The sequence below is a fragment of the Lynx canadensis genome, chromosome B3 (genome assembly GCF_007474595.2).
Source record: "Lynx canadensis isolate LIC74 chromosome B3, mLynCan4.pri.v2, whole genome shotgun sequence".
Taxonomy (NCBI): domain Eukaryota; kingdom Metazoa; phylum Chordata; class Mammalia; order Carnivora; family Felidae; genus Lynx; species Lynx canadensis.
In genome coordinates, this window is record NC_044308.2 from 27,624,051 (window position 1) to 27,642,211 (window position 18,161).

At 40.2% G+C, this 18,161-nt stretch overlaps 1 protein-coding gene across 1 annotated transcript in view; it reads left to right on the plus strand.

Moving 5' to 3' along the window:
- Positions 1 to 1,577: 1,577 nt before the first annotated feature.
- NIPA1 (NIPA magnesium transporter 1) overlaps positions 1,578 to 18,161 on the plus strand; it is an 88,631-nt gene continuing 72,047 nt past the window's right edge. Inside the window, exon 1 of the mRNA XM_030317593.1 lies at positions 1,578 to 1,740. Coding sequence (XP_030173453.1) covers positions 1,578 to 1,740 — 163 coding nt within the window. The remainder of the gene's footprint in view (positions 1,741 to 18,161) is intronic.

The window sequence follows — 18,161 nt, forward strand, 5'->3', positions numbered from 1 at the left end:
CATTTAAAAATGGTTAAAATGACAAGTTTTATGTTATATACAACTGACCCTTGAACAATCTGGGGTTTAGGGGCATTGACCGCCCCCCCCCACAGAAAAATCCACAAATAACTTTCGATTCCCTAAAAACTTAACTACTACTACTACTACTACTACTACTACTACTACTAACCTACTGTTGACCTAAGCCTTACCAATAACATAAAGAGTAGATTAAAACACGTTTTACATATGTATTATATACTGTAGTCTTACAATAAAGTAAGCTACAGAAAAGAGAACATCAAGAAAATCATAAAGAAGAAAAAACACATTCACAGTACTATATTGTAAAAAAAATCCAAGTGTGAGTGGACCCAAGCAGTTCAAACCCCTGTTGTTCAAGGGTCAACTGTATGTTACCACAATACAAAAGAATAAACAATGGGCTAGATTCATTCAGTATTAAAGTTTTCGTTCAGAATAGTATATTATTTCATACTGCTCCACAAACTAGTAATGTCGGCATAGGTTTTATACTCTAACCTAGTATTTTCAAAATTTATGAAGATGTTTATTACAGCATCATTTATAATAGAAAAAAACTGGTAGTCAAACTACCATACAACCAACAACTGCTAAATGGTTGGACAAACTATGGTAATTAACTTTATGGGAAATTATACTGTCATTAAAATAATCATAATTATGTAGCAACAAAGAAACTGATTATAACTTTAAATAAAAAGGATATTTTGTATATTGTAACTGGAAATACGTAAAATAATGTATACTAAGGGAAAATAAATAATAATTAGGCTATAGTGTTTTGGGATTGTGGAATTTCAAAATAACTATTTCCCGTTTTCCATGCTTTCCATAATTTTGATATATTTTATTGAAAATAAATTAGGAAATTAGACGGTATGGTTACAGGCTCCCTGCTCCACTGTGGAGGCAGCTTGACTTCACCCGATTCAGCAGTCCCATTTGAGTGTCTACAGCTGAGTCGTCCAGGTTTTAGGACCCACTTGAGATTCCCTGACGGCCTCCGACTAGAAGCTTTGGGATCGTGATCCCAGCAAAGGCGGTGTCGTGCCAACCTCCTTCTGGTCCCAAATAATGCATGGGACACTAAAAAATTATTTATCTCGAATAAAAACTTAAGTGGGCTTCCGGTATTTTCATTTACCAAATCTGGGAACCCTACCTCCACCCACCCATCTACCACTTTATCCCTTTCACACCGCCCCCTATCTACCACTTTATCCCTTTCACACCGCCCCCTCTTACCTCTCCTCACTCTCCTTCCTCATTGTCACTCCCCTCCTCTCTACTCCATCACCCGGCTCCGCGGAACCAGGGCTCCACCCCCACTGGACGAGCCCCAGGGTCCCCCACTGCAACCTCTTCACGGAGACCAAGTTCTACTCCTCCCCTTTCCCGCCTCCGCGGAACTCGGAATTCTCCCCACACCCACACCCGGTCCGAACCCAACCCTCCACTCCGTCCAGGCCCAGCAGATCCCCGGGTCCACCCCTTCCAGCCCCAGCGCGCGCGGCGCGCAGGCGCAGGCGCGGAGGGCGGGCGCGGGCGGAATGGGGACTGCAGCGGCGGCAGCGGCGGCGGCCGGGGAGGGGGCGCGCAGCCCGAGCCCCGCCGCGGTGTCGCTTGGCCTGGGCGTGGCCGTCGTGTCGAGCCTGGTGAATGGGTCCACGTTCGTGCTGCAAAAAAAGGGCATCGTGCGCGCCAAGCGACGAGGTAGGGCGGGCCGCAGGGGCTGCGCTTTGGGTTAAGGGGGTGAGGATGGAGGGAGCAGCCGCCGGGAGATGAGCAGGGGAGCGGCCGCAAGTTGGGGGTGTTTGGGTCGCTGCTTAGACCCGGCCTAGGGCCAAGGCGGAGCACCTCGGAGGGCAAGCTGCTCGGGCGGGAGTCTCCTCGCCCACCTGAAGCGCAGGCACTGCCGCGGCCCTGCGCCCTAGAAGCGTAACAGCCGCTGCCGCGTCTTGTCCTCTCGCAGTTCCCGAAGCTGTCCGAGAATCAACCGATGCACCCTGAGCCGTGGTAGTTGTGTCTCCCCCACCCTTTTTCTCTTTTCCTAGCGTCTAGAGAGGCTTTGTTCAATTTTACAGGGTTTCACCAGCTGACTTCTTTCTTCCTTCCCAGACCCTCCCACTCCCTCTGCAGCCGCGCAGCTTACCAACCTGCCCTCCGGTTGGAGCCTAGGCGACCCTGTCACCCGCACCCATTCGCTGCTAGGGAAACCTTCCGGTTTATAGTATCCCAAAATGGTCGGAGTGCAGTGCTTGCCCAGAAGGAGCAACCTCTCGCCTAGACTGTGGCCTCGGCCTAGGGGAGAGCAAGACCCGCTAATTTGCCTCCCCTAACCCCCTGCAGTGACCACGCCAGTGCAGAAGAAAGAACTAGGCAGGGCCGCGGGGGGTGGAGCGGGGAACAGGTGGGCCAAGAAGGCTCTCACTCGCAGGGTCAAGCAAGAGGTCTGTGCTTCTTTGTAGCTTCTGTTCCTGGGGTCCTTGATTGAGATACTCTGGTTTAGACTTGAGCCATCTGGCTACAAGTGATCTTCAGTGTGGAGAAAACTGAAGGCAGATTTTTCTGAAAAAGCAAAAAATGGGTCAACTGAGTATTCCCCTGGTGGATAAGCCACCAGACCCCACTCCTTAGTAATGTGGAAAGTGAGAGATGTAGCACAGTTCGTTGACAGCGTCTGTGTTAAGAGAACCCTGGGACGATTTACTGAATGCAAGATGTAGCATGCTGTGAGACACAAGAAATGCTGCTCTCAGGAGGACAGAGAATCTTGTGGGTTGTTAGCTGTTATTTTCACAAGAATAGTATTGAGTTCTCAGGAAAATGAGACCACCAGGTCAAGGGTTTGAGAAGAAGTAAACTTATTTAATAGTGCTGATTCCAGAACACAGGTGAAACTTTCTCAGAGTTTCCTGGATGGAGAGCCAAAAATCCCTTCAGAAAGACTGCAATCTCAAATGAAAATATAAAATCATGGATATTTGTTTAAAGAATTCAACTTAGAAGTGAAAACACTGAACTTTACATAAAATCTGAATAAAACCAAGTATGCTTTCCTTGGGATGCAGACATGTCTCTAAGACACATCTGGCATTGGCCTATTTTTCTGGAAGCACCTATCAATTTGACAGGTTTCAGGGGTGTGTGAAGTGTTTACTGTAACTTAAACATAACACATGTGCCCATTGATAAGATATGTGAGAAGGGCACTCCTCCTCTGTAGTGTCCTTCCAAAAACCTACAACCCCAGTCTCACCATAAGAAAAACATCTCACAAACATTGAGGAATATCCTGCAAAATATATGACCAGTCCTCTGCCAAGGTTGTAAAGTCTGAGAGACTATCACAGACAGGAGTCATCTAAGGACACATAATGATATCAGGTAAAATCTAAGGAAACCTGAATACAGACTTTAGTTAATAAAAACAAACAATTATTGAGTAAAACTAAAATGTGTTTTTTTAGCTCAGCTTATGTGTTTGAGGATATTAGTGAATAAGAAAATAAAAAAAACACAACCAGAAAAAAACCCACCCATAATTGATGCTGTTATTTATAACTATGTACTATGCCTTTAAATTAATAAAGTGAAAATGTGCTATTTGCTAATTTCATACTTTCCCACTTACAACCCATTGCTGCAGATTCAGGTTAGCTGGGTTGCTCGCCGTGATGGAAGACAGACATATAGTCTTGTTTTGATAAATGTAGTTTTGATTTGTTCAACAGATATTCTTGAAACTTTTATTATGAGGATATGCAGTTTCAGAATCTACTCTCCTTAAAATCTTTTCCCACCTCTGCTAACAAGCAGTAGAGTTGACCATTATGAAATGACTGATATGGGAGAGATAGGAGGAAAGAAGAGGTAGCTAAGAACTAGGAAGTCAAGGTCTTGCATTAAGGGAGACCAGTCAGTTTCTTACACTGTAAAAAACTGTCTCAGTGAAAGTTTCAACTTTATTATTATTATTTTTAATATAATTTATTGTCAAATTAGCTAACATACAGTGTATACACTGTTCTCTTGGCTTCGGGAATAGATTCCCATGATTCATTGCTTACATATAACACTCAGTGTTCATCCCAACAAGTGCCCTTCTCAATGCCCATCACCCATTTTCCCCTCTCCCCCGCCCCTCCATCAACCCTCAGTTCTCTCTATTTAAGAGTCTCTTATGGTTTGCCTCCCTCTCTGTTTGAAACAACTTTTCCCCTTTCCTTCCCCCATGGTCTTCTGTCAAGTTTCTCAAATTCCATGTGAGTGAAAACATATGATATCTGTCTTTCTCTGACTGACTTATTTTACTTAGCATAATACCCTCCAGTCCATCCACGTTGTTGCAAATGGCAAGATTTCATTCTTTCTCATTGCCAAGTAGTGTTTCATTGTATATATAAACCACAATTTCTTTATCCATTCATCTGTTGATGGACATTCGGGTTTTTTCCCATAATTTGGCTATCGTTGATAGCGCTGCTATAAACATTGGGGTACATATCCCCCTATGGATCAGCACTCCTGTATCCTTTGGATAAATTCCTAGTAGTGCTATTGCTGGGTGGTAGGGTAATTCTATTTTTAATTTTTTAGGAACCTCCACACTGTTTTCCAGAATGGCTGCACCAATTTGCATTCCCACCAACAGTGCAAGAGGGTTCCCATTTCTCCACATCCTTGCCAACGTATGTTGTTTCCTGAGTTGTTAATTTTAGCCACTCAGACTGATGTGAGGTGGTATCTCAGTGTAGTTTTGATTTGTATTTCCCTGATGATGAGCGATGTTGAGCATCTTTTCATGTGTCTGTTGGCCATCTGTTGTCGTCTTTGGAAGTGTCTATCCAAAATCTATAAAGAACTTACCAAACTCAACACCCAGAAAACAATCCAGTGAAGAAATGGGCAGTTTCAACTTTAAACAAAGTGCCACATGAGAGCATTGAGTTTTAGCTTCAGGAGAGGCAAGTTTTGGTCACAGCCCTTCTACTGGGGGTTTTGGGTCCAAGTTTCCTGTTACAGGCTTTCATTCACTCTTGAAGGGACCTTCCCAATAAACAGAGTACCCGGATAGTCCAGGAGCACTTTCCATAACACAAGCTCATGGTGGACTACCTGACTCCTGGGGCACCTCTGAAGGACTCTGTATGAGAAGAGGGCAGGGGGCACAAGGGGCCACAGATCATTTATAGTATGTCTAGTGTCAGAGTCCAGTTAAAGAAAGATTTAAGTGAGAAAAACAAGATAATTGTGGGGTGTGAAAGCATTTGTGGAAAGCCAGTTACAACTTCAGAATTCTGGCACACGTAGGCAATGATGGCTAGGGAGGTTGATAGCCTGGGGGTGGTATCCTGCCCTGGGACAGGCTTTGTGGAAACAGTCTCAGGAAAGTCATGTGGTTGAATTTGCTGGAAGCTTTGGAAAATTGCATAGTAAGTTACTTTATATAGAACGCCCTAGACCAGGATGAACCAGCAGATCTTTTTAAAATCCCTTTCTTCAAAACCAGGAGATACCACCTTACACACATTAGGATGGCTATTATAAAAATAAAAGAAACAAAAAACAAGACATAAAATAACAGGTATTGGTGAAGGTGTGGAGAAATTGGAACTCTTGTGCATTTTTGATGGGAATGTAAAATGATGCACCTGCTTTGAAAACCAGTATGGCGAGTCAAATTAAACACAGACTTAACCATATGACCCATCAATTCCACTTCTGGGTATATACCCAAAAGAAGTGAAAGAAGGGTCTCAAACAAATATTTGTACACCCATGTTTATAGCAAGAACAAAAGGACATAGCATAAACAAAAGGTGGGAGCAATCCAAATATCCATTGACAGATGAACAGATAAGCAAATTGTGGTATATACATTTAATGGAATGTTATTTAGCCTTATTAGCCTCTTATGATGGTAATTCTAACACATGCTACAACATGGATGAACCTTGAGAACAGTATGCTAAGTGAAATAAGCCTGTTAAAAAAAGATGAACACTGTATAATTTCACTCATATGCGGTACTTCGTCAAATTCACAGACACGGAAAGTAGGATGGTGGTTGCAGGGACTGCAAGAAGCAGGGAATGGAGAGTTAGTGTTTAACGAGTACAGTGTTTCTGTTTGAGAAGATAAAAAGGTTCTGGAGATCAGTGGTGGTAATAGTTGTACAACAATGTGAATGTACTTAATGTCATAGAATTGTACACTTAAAAGTGTTTAAAATGATAAATTTTATGTTTATTTTACCATAATAAAAATCCTTTCCAGGTTTCATAGTCTCTTTCCTGAGGAGTATAGTCTAAAACTGTAGTCATACTGTTAAGACACTGGAAAGGTGAGTGAGTTGTGTTGTGAGCATGGAACCTGGGATTCAGGCATTCTGCCTGCTGTCCCAAGCCTTCTGTACATTGTTTCTGAAGCACGTGCATTCCCTGGCTGTGGGATGTATGAGTTCTTTCTCGTTGCTTCTCCTGCCATCTCCAGGCACACTTAGGTGCCTCCACATCCACAGAGAAGACAGACACACATTGTCTTCATCCCTGCAGTGGTCTGCGATTAGTTTCTGCTGCTTCTGTGAACCCTCCAGACCCTGACAGATGAGGTCAGTTTCCTCCCCTATGCATTTCCTTGGCGCTGGTCCTCAACCCCCTTCTGCCTCTGAAATCCATGGGATGATGGCCTGTTTACTTGTCTGTTCCCCTGGATCTCGGCTTATCAAGGCAGGGCACAGCTCCTGTCCACTTGGGAGGCATGTGATGGATACTCAGTAATGCTAACTGGCCATGTATAACTTGAGTGAAGAAGGTAAAACTGGACCTTATATTTTATGAAAAGACTTCAGAGCTTTCTTCAAGGTACTTAAAGCTGACGTCATTTACCTGTGGCCTCTACTAAGTAAATGAAGCCAGAGTTACTGCTACATCTGAACATCTACACCTATCTGATCTCTGTCTAGTCCTGAAGAGAGATCACTGTTGATAAGGAACATGGTGAGAATAGCTCTGAAGCCTGTACCTGGTTTAACTGATACTGTTTCCATAAGAAGAGAAGATAAAGGAGGCTACTAATAGAAAACCCATGGTGTCCCAGACTCATGTATCTATCAGCTTGCTGAGCCCCCCTCTCTTCTTTCTGTCTTTTCCTCCCTCCTTTTCTGCTTTCCTCCTTCCCTCCCTTTCTCCATCTCTCCATATAGTCTCTTCACATGTGGCTACCTTGGGCTTCCTTACTCCATGGTCTCATGGGGAAGTCAGATCCCTTACATGGTGGGTAGCTTCCCTTAGACCAGATCTTCCAAGGATGATGGTGGGAGCTGTGTGGATATTTGTGGCCTGATCTCAGAAGTTTTGCAGTGCCACTTCTGCCACATTTTATTGGCTTACTCAGGGCCAACCCAGTTTCAGTGTGGGAGGGGAATGTATAAGGGCATAGATCCCCTGAGGCATGCACCTGATGTGGAACTGCTGGTATCAGGATTTTAACCCAGCTCATGCTCATTATGAAGATCATCTATTTTGCCCTGGTCCCTGTAGGGAAGGTAAGAGGGAAGATAGATTTACCTACACATAAGGCTTAAGTGTGAAATTTACTTTGTAATCTGATACTGTTATTATAACTGTGAATAATACCCAAAGACTTTAAGGCAAATAAAAATTTATTCTCATTTTCATACAATGTAAGTGAAATAACCCTTGGTCTTATTGGATTGCTGTTGAACAGAATATATTTTTTCCTCAAAAATATTTGTATAAATATACATATATATTTATATGTATATAAATATAAATATAGTATAAAATGTTATTTATATTTTCAGTCCAATTAAGTCCGTAATGAGTAAACAGTCATTTAAAAAATTTTGGGGGTGCGTGAGTGGCTCAGTCAGTTAAGCATCTGACTCTTGATTTCAGCTCAGGTCATGATCTCACGGTTCATGAGTTCAAGCCCTGCATGGGGCTCCATGCTAACTGTGCAGAACCTGCTTGGGATTCTTTTTCTCTCCCTCTCTCTCTGCTCCTCCCCTGCTTGCTCTTGCGCATGCTCTCTCTCTCTCTCTCTCAAAATAAATAAACTTTAAAAAAAATTGGGGGGAGGGTGCCTGGATGGCTCAGTCATTTGAGCATCTTACTCTTGATTTTGCCTCAGGCCATGATCTCACAGTTCATGAGATTGAGCCCCATATCTGGCTCCATGCTGACAGCACAAACCCTGCTTGGGATTCTCTCTCTCCCTTTCCCTCTGCCCCTGCCCTGCTTGCACGTATGTGTGAGGTCTCAAAATAAATAAGTAAACATTAAAAAAAACATCTTTTTAACCATGATGGACTAGAAAAGATCACTTTTCACATTAAATAGGTAATGGGGATTAAGGAGTACACTTGTTGTGATGAGCACTGGGTGATGTATGAGATCATGACCTGAGCCAAAATCAAGAGTTGGTCACTTAACTGACTGAGCCACCCAGGTGCCCCTAAAAGTGATGTTTTTATAAACTGTATACATACACAAGTATGTATTATACATACATATATATATAGCCAAAAAGATTTCCAGGAATATCATATCTATTTCCATGCTCATATTTAAATGTAGAGGAAATATAAACATATATTCCCAAAATTTGTTTTCCACAATTTTGGCTTCTCTCTGCTATAGTTGCATTCTACTAGTCATGACTGAGAGCTCATTATCATAGATTGTTCTGTTCACATAAACAGAGCACACTAGTACAGCTATAAATATCTGACATCTACCTGTCATGAAAGCAAGAATCAGTCACCTTGGCTTCTCTGCCCTCAGGGTGGGTTGGGGGCAGCCTCCATCTCTGTGAGGAAAAAAATGGGAGAGAAAGCTCTGCAGTTACAGCAAGGAGGAAGTGGATGCTCTTTCAGGGCAGAAACCATCCCTTGGGAGACTTTTTAAGTCTTCGTATTCACTAAGGATTGTGTACATGATGATTCTAGTAAATACTTGATAGATGGACACAGTAAGAAAATAGACTACAAGTATTGCATTGAGCTTTCTGGGGGAGTATGATGAGGAAGGAGAATGTGTTAATATATACCAGATTCATTTTCCTCTTGAAACACAATGTCATTTCCTGAAGAAACTGAGAAACTACCATAGCAGTTATTGCATTATGGTCACCATTGTGTGGGCTAACCTAGAAGTTTATGTATTGCTTATAAACTGTTTCTTTTTTAAAAACATTAGAGTATAATTACATAGAATAAGCTGCACAAATCTTAAAGGTACAGTTTGATGAGTTTAGGGTTAGGGTTAGGTTAGGGTTAGGGTTATTTGACAAATAAATATACGTGTGTATCTAACACCCTAGTAAAGAAATTGATTATTGCTGTAGCCCTAGAATGTTCCCTCATGTCTTTTTTATATTCTGTGCTCCCCACACCACAGCAGAGTACCCAATCTTCTGATACCTATCTGCATAGAATGAATTAGTTTTGCCTATTTTTGAACTTCATGTAAGTGGAATTATATAGTATGTACTTTCTTACATCTATTTTTTTTTTTTTGGCTCAGCATGGTTGAAGATTCATTATGCTGTTATCAATAGTACATTTATTATATTGCTGAATAGTGTTCCATTGTTTGAATATACCATAATTTGCTCATTCATTCTCTTGTTGATGAACATTTTGGTTGTTTCCAAAGTTTTGCAGTTTGAATAAAGGTGCAATGACAAGTCTCATATAATTCTTTTTAAAACATAATGTTTTCATTTCTTTCGTGTAAATACCTTGGAATAATAGTGCTGGATCATATAGTAGGTATATAAGTAAATTTAAGACATTACTAAACATTTTTCCCACTCTAATTGTACCATTTTACATTCTCATTAGCAATATATGAGGGTTTTAGGTGTTCCATATCCTCTTCAACATTTAGTGTTGTCATATATTTAAATTTTAACCTTTCTGGTAAGTGTACAGTGGTATCCTGTGATTTTCATTCTCTTTTTCTTGATACCTTATGGTAGTTTCATTTAATGAGTTTATTGTCCATTTGTATATGTTTTTTAATGAGGTGTCTTTTAAAGAGCTTTGCCTATGTTTTATTGGATTGTGTCTTTTTGTTATTGATTGTTAGTTTGTACGTATATTCTGGATACAAGTCCTTTGTCAGATAAAGGAATTGCAAATCTTTCTCTGTGGCTTGCCTTTTCATTTTCTTAAGGGTGCCTTTGGAAGGACAGAAAATTTTAGTTTTGATGAAGTTTAATTTTGTGTGTGTGTGTGTTCTGTTTTAATTTTAATTTCAGTAACTGAACCTACACTGTTATATTAGTTTCAGGTGTACAATACAGTAATTCAACAATTTCATACATCACTTGGTACTCATCACAAGTGGATTCTTCAATCCCCATCAACTATTCACCCATCCCCCACCTGCCTCCTCTCCAATAAGCATCAGTCTCTATATGGTCTCTATATGGTCTCTATAATTAAGAGTCTATTTCTTGGGGCACCTGGATAGCTCAGTTGGTTATGCGTACGACTTGATCTCATGGTTCGTGAGTTCAAGCCCTGGGTCGGTCTCTGTGCTGACAGCTCAGAGCCTGGAGCCTGCTTTGGATTCTGTGTCTCCCTCTTTCTCTGCCCCTACCCTGCTCGTGCTCTGCCTCTCTTAAAAACAAACATCAAAATTTTTTTTTAAGAGGAGTCTGTTTCTTGTTTTGTCTTTCTCTTTTTTTTCCACTTTGCTTGTTTGTTTTGTTTCTTTAATTCCACATCTGAGTGAAATCATATGGTATTTGTCTTTCTCTGACTGGCTTATTTCACTTAGCATTATACTCTTTTGCTCCATTCATGTTGTTGCAAATGGCAAGATTTCATTCCTTTTGATGGCTGAATAAGACTCCATTGTATATGTGTGTGTGTGTGTGTATATATATATATATATATATATATATATATGACATCTTCTTTATCCATTCATCTATTGATTGACACATGGGCTTCTTCCATATATTGGCTATTGTAAATAGTGCTGCTATAAACATAGGGGTGCATATACCCCTTTGAATTAGTGTTTTTGTATTCTTTGGGTAAATACCTGGTAGTGTGATTGCTGGATCATAGAGCAGTTCTGACTTTTTGAGGAACCTTCATACTGTTTTCTACAGTAGCTGCACTTGTTTGCATTGTCACCAATAGTGCACAAGTGTTCCTTTTTCTCCACATCCTCACCAAACCCTGTTGTTTCTTGTGTTGTTGATTTTAGCCATCCGATGGGTGTAAGGTAATATCTTATTATGGATTTGACTTGCATTTCCCTGATGGTAGGTAAATGATGATTAACATCTTTTCATGTGTCTGTTGGCAATCTGTATGTCTTTGGAGAAATGTCTGTTCATGTCTTCTGCCAATTTTTAAATTGGATTGTTTGCTTTCTGGGTGTTGAGTTTTATAAGTACTTTTTTAAAAAAGATTTTATTTCTGGGGCGCCTGGGTGGCTCAGTCGGTTAAGCGGCCGACTTCGGCTCAGGTCATGATCTCGTGGTCCATGAGTTCAAGCCCCGCGTCGGGCTCTGTGCTGACAGCTCAGAGCCTGGAGCCTGTTTCGGATTCTGTGTCTCCCTCTCTCTCTGACCTTCCCCCATTCATGCTCTGTCTCTCTCTGTCTCAAAAATGAATAAACGTTAAAAAAAAAAAAAAGAAAAAGAAAAAAGATTTTATTTTTAAGTAATCTCTACACCCAATATGGGGCTCAAACCCAAAACCCCAAAATCAAGAGTCGCATGGTCTGACTGAGCCAGCCAGGTACCCAGAGTTTTATAAGTTCTTTATATATTTTGGATAACCCTTTATCAGATATGTCATTTGCAAATATCTTTTCTCATTCCATAGATTGCCTTTTAGTTTTGTTGATTGGTTCCTTTGCTGTGTGGAAACTTTATTTTGATGTAGTCCCAATAGTTTATTTTTGCTTTTGCTTCCCTTTCCACAGAAGACATGTCTAGAAAGAAGTTACGATGGCCCATGTCAAAGAGGATACTTCAATCCAAGGTTCTCTTCTCAGATTTTTATGTTCTCTACTAGGATTTTTATGGTTTCAGGTCTCACATTTAGATCTTTAATACATTTTGAATTTGTTTTTGTGTATGGTGTAAGAAAATGGTCTAGTTTCATTCTTTTGCATGAAGTATCCAGTTTTCCCATCATCATTTGTTGATAAGACTGTCTTTTCATTAGATATTCCTTCATGCTTTAAGATTAATTGACCATAGGGGCACCTGGGTGGCTCAGGTAAGCCTCTGACTTGGGCTCAGGTCATGATCTCACAGTTTGTGAGTTCGAGCCCCGTGTTGGGCTCTGTGCTGACATCTCAGAGCCTGGAGCCTGCTTTGGATTCTGTGTCTACCTCTCTCTCTGCCCCACCCCTGTTTGCACTCTCTCTCTCTCTGTCTCTCAAAAATGAATAAACGTTAAAAAAATTTTTTTTAAGATTAAGTGACCATATATTTGTAGGTTTATTTCTGGGTTTTCTATTCTGTTCTCTTGACCTATGTGTCTATCTTACTTCCAGTACGACTAATCGACCATACATTTGTGGGTTCATTTCTGGGTTTTCTATAATATTCTCTTGATCTATATGTCTGTCTTACTGCCAGTACCATACTGTTTTGATTATATTACAGCTTTGTAATGTAACTTGAAATCTGGAATTGTGATACTTCTCAATTTGCTTTTCCTTTTCAAGATTGCTTTGGCTGTTTGGGGTCTTTTGTGGTTCCATACAAATTTTAGGATTGTTTCTTCCAGCTCTGTGAAAAATGCTAGTGATATTTTGATAGGGATTGCATGAAATGTGTAGATTGCTTTGAGTAGTATAGACATTTTAACAATATTTCTTCTAATCCACGAGCATGGAATGTTTTTCCATTTCTTTGTGTCGTCTTTAATTTCTTTCATCAGTATTTTATAGTTTTCAGAATACAAGTCTGTAACCTCTTTCATTAGGTTTATGCCTAGGTATCTTCTGTTTTTGGTGCGGTTGTAAATGGGATTGTTCCTTAATTTCTCTTTCTGCTACTTCATTATTGCTGTATAGAAATGCAACAGATTTCTGTATGTTGATTTTGTATCCCACAACTTTACTGAATTTGTGTGTCATTACTAACAATTTTTTGGTGGAGTCTTTCAGGTTTTCTATATAGAGTATCATGTCATCTTCAAATAGTGCAAGTTTCATTTCTTCCTTGATAATTTGGATCTCTTTATTTCCTTCTCTTATTGCTATGGCTAGGACTTCCAATACTATGTTAAATAATAGTGGTGAGAGTGGACATCCCCTCTTATTCTGACCATAGAGGGAAAACTCTCAATTTTTCCCCATTAAGGATGATATTAGCTGTTGGTTTTTCATAGATGGGCTTTATTATGTTGAGATGTGTTCCCTCTAAACCTACTTTGTTGAGAGTTTTTCTCATGAATGGATGTTATGCTTTGTCAAATGCTTTTCTTCATCTTCTGAAAGGATCATATGGTTCTTATCCTTTCTTTTATTAAGGTGATGTATCACATTGATTGATTTGCAAGTATTGAACCACCTTTGCAGCCCAGGAATAAATCCCACTTGATTGTGTTGAAGGATTCTTTTTTTCTTTTCTTTTCTTTTCTTTTTTTTTTTGAAGGATTCTTTTAATGTGTTGTTGGATTTGGTTTGCTAGAATTTTGTTGGGGATTTTTGCATCATGTGAACATCCAGGATGTTGGTCTCTTTTTCAGTGGTGCCTTTATTTGGTATTAGGGTAATGCTGGACTCATAGAATGAGTTTGGAAGTTTTCCTTCCTTTTTTTTTTTTTTTTTCTTGGAATAGTTTGAGAAGAATTGGTATTAACTTTTCTTTCAATGTTTGGTAGAATTTGCCTGTGAAGCTTTCTGGTCTAGGACTTTTGTTTGTTGAGAGTTTTTTGATTACTGATTCAGTTTCTTTGCTGGTTATCAGTCTGCTCAAATTTTCTGTTCCTGTTTTAGTTGATAGTTTAATAATGTTTCTCACAGTTTATCCATTTCTTCCAGGTTGTCCAATATGTTGGCATATAGTTTTTTGTAACATTCTCTTATAATTGCTGGTATATCTGTGGTGTATCTGTTCAAAAAGAATGTGTATTCTGCTGCTTTAGGATGAAATGCTCTGTATGTATCTGTTAAGTCCATCTGCTTTAGTATGTCATTTAAAGCCATTGTTTCCTTGTTGATCTTTTGCTTAGATGGTCTGTCCATTGCTGTAGGTGTGGTGTTAAAGCCCCCTACTATTATTATATTATCAGTGAGTTTTTTTATGGTTGTGATTAATTGATTTATATATTTGGATTATCTAAGTTGAGGGCATAAATACTTATTGTTAAATCTTTTTTGATAGACCCTTTTATTTTGCAGTACCCTTCATCTCTCATTACATTCTTTGTTTTAAAATCTAGTTTGTCTGATATAAGTATGGCTGTTCCAGTTTTATTTTAATGTCTGTTAGCATGATTAATCATTCTCCATCCCCTCACTTTCAATCTGGAGGTTTCTTTGGGTCTAAAATATGTCTCTTGTAAGAAGCACATTGATGGAGCTTTTTTTAAAATCCATTCTGATGCCCATTATCTTTTTATTGGAGCATTTAGTCCATTTACATTCAGAATAATTATTGATAAATATGAATATAGTGCTATTGTATTACCTGTAAAGTCAATGTTCCTGTAGATTGTCTCTGTTTTTTTCTAGTGTTTGTTGTTTTTTGGTTTCTCTTTCCAATTGGAAGGGTCTCCTTTAATATTTCTTGCAGAGCTAGTTTAGTATTCCTGAACTCCTTTTTTGTTTATCTTGGCAACTCTTTATTTCTCCTATTCTGAATGACAGCCTTGCTGGATAAAGGATTCCTGGGTGCATATTTTTCCCATTTAGCACATTGAATACCTCTTGGACTTGAATGCCTGTTTCCTTTCCCAGGTTAGGGAAGTTCTCAGCTATAATTTGTTCAAATAAATCTTCTGTCCCTTTTTCCTGCTCTTCTTCTTTTGGAACTCCTAAGATACTGATATTATTGCACTTTATTTTGTCATTGAGTTCCCTAAATCTACCTTCATGATCTGATAGTTTTCTTCTTTTTTCTTTTCAGCTTCATTATTTTCCATAATTTTCTATTTATTCATTCATTCATTCATTTTTTAATACTCATTTACTTTTGAGAGAGAAAGAGAGAGAGCATGAGCAGAGAGGGGAAGAGAGAGGGAGACAGAAAATCCCAAGCAGGCTCCATCCACACTGTGCACTGAACCTGATGCAGGGCTCAAGCACAAACTGCGAGATTATGACCTGAGCTGAAATCAATAGTTGGATGCTTACCTGACTGAGCCACCCAGGTACCCCTTTAATTTTTATCTTCTATGTCATTTACTCTCTCCTCTGCTTCTTCAATCCTTATTGTGACTGTATCCAGTTGCGTCTCAGTTATAACATTTTTAATTTCAGCCTAATTAGTTTTTCAGTCTTTGATCTCTGCAGGAAGGGTTTCTCTGGTTTCTACTACCCAGCTGGTATTCTTATGACTGTTGTTCTAAATTCTTGTTCAGATATCTTGCTTATATCAGTTTTGAGTAAATCCCTGGCTGTGACTTCTTCTTGGTATTTCTTTTGGGGAGAATTCTTCCATCTTGTCATTTTGGCTATGTTTCTGTCTTTTACATATTATGAAAGCTTGTTATGTTTCCTGCTCCTGAGAGTAATGCTATATTAAGAAGAGGTCATGCACTGTCCAGGGCCAGGTACTTCAGAAGTGTTTCTGGTGTATGCTGTGTGCACTTTGCTGTTGTGTTTTGGCTGCTCTTTCCCACAGGTCAGTCCTCTGGAGAGTTTCTCCTTGCTTGCAGTGGGGAGTGTTTGGACCTTTAATTAGGTGTGCTTTGTTTGTTTGTTAAAATAAACCTGAATAATAATAATAAGTCTGAATGAGAAAAAGAGAAAAGAAAAAGAAAAAAAGCAAACAAAGAAACAGATTTCTTTGAAGCCTGATTTCAAAGAAACAGAAAAAACAAAAAGCCTGGGCCAAAAAAAGAGAAAAGGAAATGAAAAAACAAACAACTATAAGCCTAATTCCAAAGCGGGGAGGAAAAAAAGCCTAGTCCTATTTCCACCTGATCTGAAGCTGACATTTTGGAGCACTCTGTGATCAATAGAGTTGTGACTGCAGGTAGCCTGTGATGGTTGGTCCCCTGGGGGAGAGGCCCACTACACTGGGTCACAGTCACACCTGCCCTAGTAAAGATGTATCTGCAGGGCATGGGTGGGGGGGGCGGTGTGGAGTGGCAGGGTAAGGGTTTGGGGTAAGTGGCTCCAGCCTCCACTGTGGGTGCTGTGTTGCTCACTGAAGTCTGTCCATGCTGGTTTGTAGTGAGAAAGTGGCATCACCCTGCTCTCTGGTCTCCGGAGTGGAGACCTGGCACCTACTAGCAGGAATCTCTCACAGATTGAAGAATTTCCCTCTTGTGTTCCTGGCTTCTGTCAGATTCCTGCTCTCACCCTGTCTGTGACAAGGCTGTTGGCATGCCTAGGGCCACAGTTCTCCTGTATTTTGTCTCTGGCCTGTGACTGGGATTCAGAAATCCAAATCTTAAAGGACCCTTGCAGGGTGTGGAACTGCTTCCCTCCCACAGAGGAGAGACTTGCCATGGTGCATCTGGTGCTGTTTTGTCCCAGCAAAGCAGTTGTATGGCTGCACTCGTGCTTAGAGTTTATTGTGAAACAGTGAAAAGCAGCAACCAGGTTATCTACTCTCTGTGTGAGCTTCTGTCCCTTGCTGTTGAACAGTTACTCAATGGCGACCATCAGTCTTTTGTCCTTGGAGAGGCAGTATACCCTGTTCCAAATGTACTCCAGGAAGGGGAATGTTCTCTCCCAGTGCAGCCCAGGGATTCCCTACACCATGCTCTTTGCTCCAAGGCCTCTGCCCTCCTTCTCCCCAGGAACTCCACTGCACTCACCAGCTCGACTCTGCTGAATGGTGTAGACTTCTAAAAGCTCAGAATTTGAGCTCTGCTGCTTGTAAAAACTTGTGATCCATCCTCCTGATCCCCAGTCAGTGGTTTTGGGGAAGTGTTTTTCTTACACAAACCCAACACACTGCTATCTCTTCCCCTCTCTCTTTCTCTCTCTCTCATCTCTTTGCAAAAAGGCTCTCTTTCCTCTGTGGCGGCTTTTCTCTCCCCTAATTTATGTCTCTGCACCTTGTACCTACCACAGTCTCTCCCTCTAATTGTGCATATTGTTCTTTTCACCCTCAGATCGATTTCCTAGGTGTTCAGAATGATTTGTTGTTAATCTAGCTGTGTTTGAGGGACGAGGCAAGCCCAGGATCCCCGTCCTACTCCACCATCTTAACTCTCTCCTCAGCTTTCTTTGTTATTATATAGTGTCCTTTCTTGTCTCTTGTTACACTTTTTGTTTTTAAGTCTATTTTGTCTGATAATGGTATTGCTTCACACACTTTCTTTTGACATCCATTTGCATGACAGATGATTCTCCATTCCTTCACTTTTTTTTTTTAAGTTTATTTATTTTTTGAGAGAGACAGAGACAGCATAAGCAAGGGAGAGGCAGGGAGAGGCAGAGAGAGGCATATATATATGAAGAGGCATATATATATATATATGACATATACCATATTAAGTTGATTGTCGTTTAAGTTTGAACCCATTCTTTACTCTTCTCTCCTCACATTTTAGCTATGTGTTATTGTATTTTATATACTTTTTTGTGTGTGAGTTCCTTGACTGATTTTTTTATAGAAATAGTCATTTTTAATGCATTTGTGTTTCCTACCTCTATACTCACTTTTGGGCTCTCCTTTCCAAAGTGCCCCCTTTAATATTTCTTGTAGAGTTGGCTTAGTGGTCACAAGCTCCTTTAGTTTTTGTTTGTCTGGGAAACTCTACGTCTCTCCTTACTGTGAATGATAGCCTGGCTGGATAGAATATTCTTGGCTGCAGACTTTTCGTATTCAGTACTTTGAATGTATCATGCTGCTCTCTTCTGCTTTGCAAAGTTTCTGCTGAAAATCCCCTGCTAGCCTTATGTGTTTTCCCATGTAAATTATTATCTTTTTTTTACTTTACA